The following is a 12,447-nucleotide window of genomic DNA, read 5'->3' as shown; positions in this document are numbered from 1 at the left end:
AAAAAAAAAAAAAAAAAAAAGAAAAGAAAAAAGAGTAAAGGCCATTTATATTAAATCGGCTCAGCTTTGCTGAATAAGAACCACCACCCCTTCCCAGCTCATTCTGGCTTTGTGTTTTTTGGAGTTGAGATCATCAATAAGTCACTGGGAGCCCACCGGTTCCCTATGAGGATTTCCACCAAACCAAGGACAGGAATGTAGACCACAGTTCAGAAGCTTTAGTGTGCATGATACGATCTCCTGGGAACTTGTTAATCGTGTGTACTCTCCTGATGCATCCTGACCTATGGAATCAGAATCTCTTCAGATGGGTTGTGGTGGGGGATCTGCATTTAATAAGCTTCCCAGAGGATTCTGAAGCACCTAGGACTACTCTAAGAGGAATGTTGCTCTCGCCTCTGTCTTATTTCTAACAGGCAGGGGTGGAACTAGGTTTTGCGGGGTGTGAGGCTTACACAACTTAGAGAACCTTACGTAAGAAAAACAATATAAAAATTACAAGTGGAAAACAGTCGCAGGAAGCCTGTGCTGAAGCTTCTTTATGCTCATGGTAAATCCACCTCTGCTAACCTTAAAAGGCTAATTGCTCACTAGAGAAACTGCTCCTACTTAAGGGTCAAGAAAAGCAACATTCTGGGTTTAAAAAATCCTTTATGACTGTTCTTTTAAAACTTGCTGACTTATCTAAGTGAGGTCTTAGTTTTCTTTTCTTTTTTTTGTACCAGGGATTGAACTGGCTGGGGTCCTTGCGCTTGCAAGGCAGAGAGCAGAACCACTGAGCTAAATCCCCGGCCCAGTGAGGTCTCAGTTTTGCTTTTCTGCCCAGCAGTTTTTCTGTCTTTCATGATAATTTTCCACACTGTAATGTCAAGTGCCAACCCAGATTAATTTGTAGGCTGTCATCAAATGAAATAGCAGCTAGCCAATTTTGTAGGATGGATAGAAATTCTTAAGTTAATTGAAATAAAATTATCCTAGTCATGAACATGTGATTTCTATGCTTAATAAGAAATTAGTTATGCTAGCCAGGCATGATGGCATATGCCTATAATCCCGAGGCTGAGGCAGGAGGACCACAAATTCAAGGCTATCTGGGTCACATAGTAAGATTGTACCTCAAAATAAAACTTTAAAAGGAATAAGTATGTAGCTCAGTGGTACAGTGCTTGCCTTGCCAAAATTTTTTTTGGTAATTATTTTTTATGTGCTTTAAAACTATTTATAGGTACATAATTGTTTATAGGAACATCTAACCAAGCTGACACAATTGAAACTCTGAACAGTGACTTTCCTGGTGGCCTTCATTTCATTAATTTTTCTCATGCTTTGCTTTAAAAAAAAAGACACCACACATGTGCTCAGTAGTCATTTCTACATCCCAAGATTCCACTAAAAATGCACCCCTACTACAGTGCTTTCTATAGCAAAGTGTGTGGAAAGGCCATCAGTAGAAGTGACTTCTCTCCATCCTAAGAAAAAGACTTGCTAGAATCATTCAGATATGTGTTGTAAATACTAAGTAAAAAAAGGTCTTCAGATCCAAAACTATGTAAAACCAAAGTAGGTTCGCCTTCATCTGGGGCCTATCAGTGGTAGTCTACAAGGAACATGGTTTTGAAAAGAGTAACATGATGGCAAATGCTGTGGGTTGTTGCTACACATGAACTCAGCGTTAAAGATGTCATCTTCTCTGGCTCAGTGACATTTTGGTGGCATTCACTCAACAGCACATGGATTCCAAGGATTTTCCTAAGCTGTGACCTTGCAGTGACAAAACCAAATAAACTGACTGTGAGAGGTGAGAATTCTTGCTCAAATCCTCTAGGCTGTTACATCTGTCATTCAGGTGGTTGGGAACATTATGCTTTTTCAGCATGTAGTCTGAGTCCCAGCAAGTGACTTACACAGTCTGTGCCTATGGCCCACTAGCTCTGGTCAGTGTCACCAACACCTCGGTTTCATCTCGACAGCGAGCCCTCAGCAAAAAGAACACTACAACCCAGGCCCTGCTGCTCTCAAGACCTTGACAGCCCTGGTCAAAGCACAAACATTTGCATGTGTTCCAATTTATCTAATTATGGATATATTAGCATTTTTTCCCCTTCCAGATGGTGATGTGAAAAAGGGCAACCGTTGAAACTCAGTCACCCAAGTTAATATCGTGTCTCTCTGTAGGTCAGCCTGGCGGCAAATACGTTAGGAACAATTTAGAGCTGTGTGTGCTGGGAACCGGGGATTTGCTAGGTATGGGGGAGGGGACTGGCCTGGGAGTCCAATTTTCAGAGAAAACTCACCAGTTCCTGTCAACTGAAAGAAACGTTTCAGGCACATGGTGGGTCAGAATGTTATTTTTATAATATAAACCACCTGGTCTCCTCCTCGTTTACCTCTGCTGCAAACGCTATTCCACACACATACCTAGACCCAAGTCCCTGGTAACTATTACAAATGCACGTTGTACTGTGCTCCTTGAGGCTTTTTTCCTTTTTCTTTCTTTTAATTCTTTTTCCTTTCCCGTGTTAAGGTGAAGACAAGATGAATTGATCAGAGCTTGAGATTTTGGTTTATTTTTATAGTAGCTTTGATGTAAAAGGGTTCCATGAGAGGGACAGAGGCTTAGGGAGACTGGAATCAGGCTTTCTTCTTTTTTCAGCAACTCAGTGAGAAGGGGAGTTAACACACAAACTCTAGAAAGGGCTGGGAGACTCCTGTGGAGAGAGTCCAAAGTATTTTTATCACAGGGACTTTTCTGAACTTTCCTTTCACTACACTCTACTGTTCTCTTTGGAGGTCAAGCATCTTTATTCACGTGGCTTAATAAGAAAAGAAACAGATTAAAGTTAGGTAAAGAGACTGGGGAATAAATAAAGGGTCTCATTAAAACAATATGCACTTCCAATCTCACAGGCAAGTCATTAAAGCCTGATAATTAGCTGACATGACTTTCAAATGGGATGGGGTTATAACTACCCTTCCTATCTTTGGGTCTCATTAGTTATAAACAGGATGCTTTCCTGTGGAGATTTCCACCAGGAAATACGTCCTTGAGAAGTTGTTATACTGCATAGTGTGCAGTACATCTGTGTCTATGTATACTAAAGGCAGAGAAGAGGTCATGGATGATTTCAAACAGAAATGCTTAGCATTAAAACAGCATTAGTCCTGGGCAATAGTTTCAATTTTATGGCAGGAACTAAGCCTTTATTTGAAATATGGAATGCTAAGGCCAGGCCTTATTTAATTACCAGCAAAAAGAGCATTATAATTCCATTTAGTCAAATATCCGAATTGATCAAATTTTCTCTTAGTCATTCTCTTCTGGGAAAAACTTAATTTTATAAACTGAGTTTATTGTGATTTAGATACACCTTTGATTCCCTGGACTTCGAAAAGACCTGTGCAATGCATGAAAGTAAAATGTGCTTACTGCCTTTAGTAATGTAAAACAAAATTAAACACCTCTATCTTCTTTTTGGTGGTAAGGCCTTGGAAAAATACTATTTCTAGGTATTTTCATAGGCAATAACATTAGTTTGAAAACCACAGCTGCGTAACAATCAGAGGCCATTAAATGAATGCAGTGCCCTTCCAGAGATGAGACTTTGCCAGGACCTCATCTGCTGAGTGTTCCTCTCACTCCCTCTGTGTGGTCCTGCTACACACCAAACACTGGTCATAAGTGGGGAAAAAGTCAATCAGGAGTTTTCCTGTGAAAATACTGAATGTCCCCACTTTCTGTGGTACCTGGCATTAAACAACTAACCTCAGAGTTGCACCCCTGCACCCATCTACACCTATGCTTATTTCTGTGAATCAGTTTTTAACAATAGCAAAATATGTAAGTAAAAAAGACATGATACCCACATTTCAAATAAATCAAGCTATCACATCAATGTTTTAGCCAGGGAGTCCATTTTTTTTCTATTTAATCACATTTTATGCACATAAATAATTGCAGGTGTCATACTATACCCAAAGGATTTTTTTAAAAACTCAAAATAAGAGTGGAATACATTAATCCAAGTCATTTCAGCAAGCTCTATATGGAAGACCACATCACTGGCTTGAAAACAAAACCTGAATCACCAACCTTTTAAATCAAAACATAAAATAAGATAAAATACTCAAGTTCCCTTTTGGATTTGGAAACAAAAACAGCTGCTGAAATAATGAGTGGCTTTCCTTCTGAGTTCATAAAGAGGGGAGCCAGACGATGGTCTGATGGCCCTTGTGTTGCTCTTATTGTAAAACATGGAAATTAGTGTGAGTTTTCATGGTCATGATACGTAGCCAGGGAAGGATTAACGGCCTAGACAAAATGGCATAGAGAAAATGTGTTCTAAATGCATGAATTTCCACTTATTGCCTGTAATATTAGCAGATGATTTCTTATATAGGAAACACAAATAAGTACTAATGTGTTTCGATATAGCTTATTTTTATGTCAATAGATTAGTTTATTGTTTAGAAATTAAAAAATAAAATCATATTTCCACTTCTTGTTTTCTGCACTGTGCTAGTGTATGAAGGCCTGGTCTAGAGGCAGAGTTATGGTTATTCTTTCTCTTTTTCTCTTTCTTTTTTTCTTTTTGTGGGTTGTACAGTAGTCAAGATAACAAAAAATTCCTTAAGTAGTCTTCGTGGTCAGAAGCAAGTCTGTTTACTTCCATGGGAGATTTCTTTGCATGAAAACCAGTGGTTTGTATCCACCAGACCTTTTGACTCGACTACTTTCCTTTGATTAATCAGAAAACTAAATTTCAGCCTGAATGCCACTTTTCTAAAGAATGAATGAGCATAATCTCTTACAGCTTTTCTAAAACTACCTGAGACTAGAGGGAATAGTCTGGTAGTCCAATCCCACACTCCACTTCGAGTATTTTCAGTTACTTGGCACCCCTGGAAGTGACGTGCATGGCTCAGTTAGAAGGCTGCTGCTGGTATAATGGCTTCTCCATGTTTCAGCACATGGTTTCGGCATTAATAACCCATTGTGAAATGATTTGCAGTGCACAGGGGTGACATTTGATTATGTGAAAGGCATTGCAGGAATGAGCATGTAGGCTCACAGAAGCCAACTGCTGGCAAAAACATGATGAAATGTTATATGGTGAAAATAGCATTTAGGATGGTTTCTGAGCTGACAAAGAAAAATGTAAGGACATTGCTTTAAGAGAAATTTTCTTTATTTTTCTCTTGGTTTTTCTTTTTCAAATCATATTGTGGAGGGCCAAATAGGTTAAGGGACAAGATTTGGCAGCCAACCACCCAAATACATTTTTAAAACATTTGATTCAGGAAATTCTGGATCTTTTTAAGCAAGGATGTTAACAATCCCCATGGGAATCTTAAAATATGATGATTTAAACATAAGGAAAAGGAGACCCTGAAATGATCAGAGAAATCATCAAGAGCCCTTCCTGCTGAGAAGTTCAGATTTTCATTTTATTTTCTGTCTTTCTAAAGACCACAAGGAGGATGTTGGAACTACGACCTTAGGGAAGTCCTATCATTTTGGGTCAAAATTTGTGAGACACTAGGGAAATTCATAATTCTCAGGGTAGCAAAACAAAAACAAGAACACTAGACTTTCTTACACTCATATTCTCTACATTTATTCATTGATCTACCAAAGGTATTATATTTGATTTAGATTATAATGAATGTCATTATTAAATGTAAACAAATCCAACACAGTCCTGGGTATGAATATGGCTAAAATTAGTTATTTGTTTTTGTGAGAATTGACTTGCAGAGGAATTAATATGCTCAAATTAAACCCAGAAAAAAATTTTTTTTACATCAATTCTTTCAAATTCGTCCACTTTGAATATTTTAATCAGAAATATATTTCCTTTCCAGTCCCTTACCTTGCAGAGTTAGGTAGAATATCTTTGCTATGGCTACATATAAAAATTACAGACTTCACTTCATTTATTCTTGGGATTTGTTATTCACTCATTTGAACGTTCATTCAACAAAGTGTGTTGGGCACTTATTATAGAAAAACATAGTGCTTGATGTCACGAGGGACCCAAGGATGTAGCCCTACCTTCAAGGAACTTAAATTTTATGACAAAGACAGAGAAGGCACATAAGTAACCTTAGCACAAGGTAGAAATCATTAAGCACTGTGGATAAACAGATCACTGCCTTGGGAAATGAGAGGAGGCAAGGATTTCTAGCAGGGAGATGGAAAGCATGCTCATTGAGAAAGTGACATTGTGCGGAGTCCCGCGAGATGGAGCAGGGTTTAGATATGAAGAAAGGTGGTCACAGTGTAACCACGGGGGTGGTTCAGTGAGGCCAAGGCACAAGGCAGTTAGGAGGATGCATCAAGCATTGGAAGAAGAGGATTTCAGGAGATACGGCTGGAAGGAAAAGTCGGGCAGTGGGAGTTATTAATGCTTGAATAAGGCTTTAAACCTTAGTCACAGTTTAACAGGTACCATTAGCCTCTCCTTACACACATATTTTTAAAAATTTTCTTTTTGAAATAATTTTATAGTAAGAGAAGAGTTAACAAAGATAACGCAGAGTTTCTTGATATCCAGAAAGTAGCCTCCATCGCGCTTTTTTAACATCATGATTTATTTAGTATTCTTACACTCCTATGATCACATCCCTTCTCTCACACTTGGTGAGGCATCCGTCCTGATTTTTTTCTTAAGCAAAAGTGCCAAAGGTGTGTCTTTTTATCTTTTCAGACACAGTCTTTGGTTTTGTCAACCACGTCTGCCAGATTTTGCCCCACCTCATCAGCTCTCCTAGAGTTTCCTGAAAGCTACCTGTATATTCAATCTAATTTTAAAAACAGATTAATGTATAAATGGAGATCCACCTTTTAAGCAGAATGCTTTCTCTAAGTCCTATGTAGCCGTAGCTCTTGTCACGTTCCTGCCGACAATGTGAAGGTCGCTTCAATATAAAAACTTGTGATTCTCTTTAATTAAAAAATATAACTGCTTTTGTTATTTCCTTTCCTCTATTGCCTTTGGCTCTTCCTAGAACTCTTGTTAACATTCACTTTTTTGGTTTACCTCCTGTCTCCTATACTGTCTTTTTTCAATCTTTTTGTCTTTTTGCTCTAAATTCTAGAAAGTTTACTTGATTTCTGTTTTTAACTTTATTGTGCTTACCAATTTCTCTATCATCTGTATGCACACATCTATTTGCTCCTCTTTCATCTATGGTTTTCATTGTTCTAATTTGGCCATCGCATCTTAACTCTCTTGTGTCTTGCTTATTGTTTCTCCTATCTGTTTTAGGGATAAATAGCATCTCAAAATTTTCTGAGGATATCTGTTGTAATATTTTCTTATGTTCTGTGTTGTCTGAATTACCTTGGTCATTTGTTTACCTGCCTTGGCCTTCTCCTTTATGGTATTGGCTTTCCTCGAATGTTTGCTGATCTTAGGTTCATTGACATTTCATATACAAAGAAGTCTACCAGTTTAGGTGGCCAATAAGACCTTTGTCCTTGGTTGAGCAAGTGTGTTTTCCCGAATGAGAGGGCTCAAGGGTGCACTGATGGGCGGGGAGGTTTGCTGATTGGCAGACATCCTCTTAGAATGCTTGGTAATGGACCGCAGGTACACGTGGGTTAGAAAGCCTCCCCTCAGCCGCTGCCTTTCTTCTCCATTCCTGCCCTCACCCTTGTCATCGGTGTCTGGGGTACATCAAGCTGTGTTCTGAGACTCTTATTCCGGTTGTCCTCATCAGGCCTCTCACTTCTGTTCATGAGAGGTCAAAATCCACTGCTGACTATCCCTCGGGCGAGAGAAAAGCAGTACCTCACTGGCTTTCTACAATTTTGAAAGCAGTTCTTTAATGAGCCTTAAAATTGCTCCAGTACACCCCTCCCCTCTGCTCTTTGCATTCATTTATCTGGTCCTGGGGTTTGTTGAGCTCTTCTTTACTTTCAAAGTATGTTTCTCTTGTATGTGTTTAGACACTGGCAGTTTTGCACTTGATGTTTTGATTCCATGTTTTTCTCCTAGAATTGCCTCAAAGTTCAACTCTTCTGGGGGCATCCTTTCTTGGTGGCCAGTGTTAATGCAGATTTACTTATTTTCAAGCACCTCTTTAAGATTTTAAGGCATTTTAGACTAGAAATGAGGGGGAGGAATGTGCTAAGTCCACTGTTTTGATTCATTCGTGAGACTGCTGCTGCTGTTGTTGTTTTACATTCTAAGAGCAATTCATCTTGTTGGTTCTGACTGATAACCACAGGCTCTTTGAGGACTGAATAGTAGTCAGTCTTAGATGTCCTTCCCAGCTTTAATTGTGACAGGTGTTTGAAAGCCACTGATGACCATTAGACTAGAACATGCTTTCCCTCCAACTCCCCCGCAGACAGGGGACTAGATAGTCCTTGTTTCTCAGTCCAAATTTACCAGAAGACTAGGAGAGAGCCCTCTACATCCTTACTGAAGGACACTGTCTCTATTCCAAGTCCCTGGGCTCTCTAATCTTCTGTCATTGAAGTTGGATCCCATACTTAGCCCTGGAATTACACTTCCACAGGTTGTTAAAGACCTTGTATTTATCACAGCTCCTGGGTGCACCTCAGTGGACCTCTCAACTGTGGCTGATGCTTGTCCTTTGCATTCTCAGTCTGAAGAGAATTTCTTGGCTTCCATAAACTCCTTCCTCTGTCTCTTTGCCCCTTTCTGGAGAATCCTCAGATTTTTTAGACAAATATTTTTCTTTTTATTCTCCCCCCAGAAACCATTCCAATGACTATTTTTTGGCTCGTCTCCTCCACCCCACACATTGGCAGTGGTACCTGCAGCCACAGATTCAGCTCAGAGAAGTAAACATACAATTTGTATTTCTCTCGTTTCAGCTCCTATATTCTTTAGCTGGTTACACATCTCTGCCTGGTGCTTCCAGGTCCTTGACACTGGCTCCATCTTCTTCTTCCATGTATCTGCTCCTCCTCTTGTGTTTTTGCCGCGTGGCTAAAGCCAAAGCCTTGGTGTCATCCTACCTCCTACACCTACTGAGATTCTTTCCCTTTTCCCACCTAACCTGGCTGGCTTTGCAGCTCGCCTTCATGGAACTCACTGTTTACTTCCTAGCAGCTGCTCTCAGTCTTTAGCTTTACATGGCTCTAAAGAATCTTCACGTCAGAGTAACCTTTCTAAGACACATCCAAATATAGTACGCACTTTCCAGGGTTCTTATTTTATATAGTGTAAAACCCATTCTCTTTTGCAAGGTGTGATGGTCCCTTAAGGTTTGATATGAGTGCCTAACTATCCTTCCCCCAAGGGACCTTGCTCCACAGACCGACGCTCTCACAATGATGAAAGTACCTGTGCTTTCTTCTTGTTCCTTTGCTTTGCACACCATTCCTCACATAGAGAATGACATCTTTTCTTTCCTGACTGGCCAGGATACCCTCAACTGCACATCTCGGCTTGCATATACATTCCCTAAGAATCCTCTGATTTCTCCTAGGCAGCATAGGTTAGTGGGTCTGTTTATGAAAGTATACACTTTCCTCACTCCACGAAGGATTTGTCATGATGAAAAACAGATACATCAGGTAACAGGATAAAGCAAGAGAGTCAGGCACTAAATTTAAAGGGAGAGTAAAGGTAGAAATATAAACAATACCAGGTATGATGATATTCTTAAAAACGATTGATACTAAGTTCTCTAGACTCACACTGCAAAGGGCTACATTGAAATTTGCCTCTGGGCTTCTTAGCTGTCAAAGCTGAGAGATAAACTGGATTGTTTATTAGTTTCTTAATGTCCCTAAAGTATAAATAAAACATCTTTTCAAGCTACTGAAAATTGAGAGATAGTTTATTGCATTAATGAGGTAGTTATAAAGGGGACTGCTAAATTTAGAAGTTCCCTTTTTTGTGCTTTCACTGACCCTGACATATCAGTGTAATTACCATAAAGGTTTTTGTACATTGAATTCCTCAGGTTATGATAACCTCAGGACACTGCTTGCTATTTTCTTGTTACTCAGTGAGAATTTCTTTCATACATTGGGTAAGCAGATATCGATGGTAATGTAGGCAAGTGTTTTTGTGTGAATCAGTATACAATTAGAAGTGTATCATCATTTACACACTCCCATAAACACTTAACCAACTGGCAGGGTCTTTATAATTATTGTAAAGCCAGTACTTATAATACTTATGATGTACCAGATACTGTGCTAAACACACCAGAACATGTGTGTTTCATGACTTCCAAACAGTCCTGTGGGTATTAGTTCTTAATTCAAAGGTGGGAAGAGAAGAGAAATTAAATAAGTTTATCAAAGACAGACAAGTTACAGAGAGAATGTGGGCTTATTATGTGTGCTTGATTGAACCCTGTGACTCCCAGCACTTCATGGCTGGTTCCTGCTTTGGTGTTTGGCAGATTGATTAAACTGACCAACATGTGATTTCAAAACTCACAAAAGTAGAGATTCCTACTAATGGAAGGGCCATGATAGAAAGAAAGGCTTTGCCACCATTTCCCAGGATGGTAAATTTTATTCAAAAGAGCAGCAGCTATCTGGCAAATAAAACACTCTGCTATAAAATTCATATTCTATGTATATCCTCCTACAAAACATTTCCATTTAAAAAATAGAACATTTGACTGATTTGCTGGTATATGTGATAAAACATGACATAACTGTTCCCTACATCCAAAAAAACTTATCTTACCCCTTTAAAGGTTTGTTCTACTTTAGCCCAGTTCACTTTCATTGACAATTGATGGCTGCTTCTTACCTGAAAATTGCCAAAGCAGCTCCCTCCGGGGAGAGTCACATAGCTCACAAAGGGGGGCCCTGAAGAAGGCAGAGACTCATAGACGACCACACCTTCACTTGGGAACGTGGCCTTCTGCTGCTGCTTGCTTTCCCAGAATTCCTGTAACATTGATACAACGTTCACTGAAAAAGACAGAAAACACCATAAATCATTAAGGATGGACATACCTGGCAAAAACAAAATTTTATTTGAAGCTGGATTCTGTAACCTGGCAGTTTCAGTTTAAGCAGAGAATGTGTATGGGCGGGGGGCTGCTTTCAGCTATGAAAGAACATACTTTATTCAAATATATTTAAAGTATAACATTCTAATGCACAAGTATGTATTTCTTAATGAGCAACACTCAAGTGGTTTTGCCCTCTAATAATACTGCATTATATCAAATTTACTTTACAAATTAGTTTTGAATATCAAATTTTAAAATCTCACTCTTTCATCTTTCAGAATTTGCCTCCGTAGACAGTGTAGAGCTGTGATTATCCGTGGCCCTTTCACCCATTGCTCTTGGACTCTAAAATCTGCAAAGTGGAAGCCAAATTGTGAAGGAAAGATGTAAGCAATGTAATTTTAATCTGGACTTACCATCTATAAGATTTCAGAGGAGTTAAGGAAGGCAAATCATTTATGTTCACTCTACCCTGATCTAAATGAGGGTGGAGGCCTGGGGGATTTAGTCAGTGGTTCCGCTGCCTGCCTCGCAAGCACAAGAACCTGGTTCGATCCCCAGTAACAACAACAACAACAACAACAACAAAAACCCAAAGAGAAAAGAAAGAAATCAGCCCAGGGATTTAGTTCAGTGGTTCTGCTGCCTGCCTCACAAGCGCAAGGGCTGGAGTTCAATGCCTGGTACCAAAAAAATAAAATAAAATAAATAAATGAGGGTGGAAGGCAATTGTGAAATAAGCAGGAGGCTGGAAAAATCCATGAGTGAAACTAAGAAATTGGCGACCTTGTTAAGGACTAGGTCTGCTAGATGACTTCAGAAAACAGCACTGGCTAAGGCCATGTGTTTTAGATTAAATGGCCTGTGATGGCCTGCAGAAGTTCCAGATCAAATTAGGTTGATTTGTTTATCCTGTGCTGCAAATTGAATTGTGGAAATTAACAAGGGTAATAGAATTGTAGAGTCAAAAGTAACCTTATGGGTCATGTAGGCAGAGCTCTTCCTAATGCGGGGGATTCCTTGCCAGCACTCCTGACAGCTGCCTGTCTGGCCTGTTCCTGCACGTGTGCGAGGGACTGTGCTTGGCACCTCTGAAGCAGCCTGTTTCAACTTGGAATGGTGAAAAGTTTAGTTGAAATCTGCTTTCCTATAAGATCCACGCAGGAGATCTACCTCTCATTTCTGGGGCTTTGTATTAGTTTACCTTCTTACCATCTTGACAGCCCACCACATATTTGAAAGCAGCCTAGGACATGTTGTTTTGTTCTATCTGGCATTTGCTCACCTTCTCGTATGAAGAAAGGTAAAGTTTTATGTAATCTCCAGGAGTTAAACTGGGGATTTGGTCAAAGTCAAGTCATTTAGAGGCAATGAGACTAGGACTTTTGTTGAAAATTCCCATTTATAACTAGGGTCCTGCAGAGAAAGTGGGTAAGTGTGCCACTGCCTGAGCAAGAAGGAAAGCTGGCTTGTGAAGAAAGTGTATAG

At 39.6% G+C, this 12,447-nt stretch overlaps 1 protein-coding gene across 1 annotated transcript in view; it reads right to left on the bottom strand.

Annotated features, from left to right (window-relative positions):
* The window catches only part of Lix1 (limb and CNS expressed 1), a 47,879-nt gene that overhangs the window by 19,801 nt on the left and 15,631 nt on the right, over positions 1-12,447 (bottom strand). Inside the window, exon 2 of the mRNA XM_010621843.2 lies at positions 10,752-10,915. Coding sequence (XP_010620145.1) covers positions 10,752-10,915 — 164 coding nt within the window. The remainder of the gene's footprint in view (positions 1-10,751; positions 10,916-12,447) is intronic.

Source organism: Fukomys damarensis, unplaced genomic scaffold, assembly GCF_012274545.1.
Source record: "Fukomys damarensis isolate Sample0158 unplaced genomic scaffold, DMR_v1.0_HiC HiC_scaffold_3, whole genome shotgun sequence".
Lineage (NCBI taxonomy): Eukaryota > Metazoa > Chordata > Mammalia > Rodentia > Bathyergidae > Fukomys > Fukomys damarensis.
This window is presented reverse-complemented; position numbering and strand designations above follow the sequence as displayed.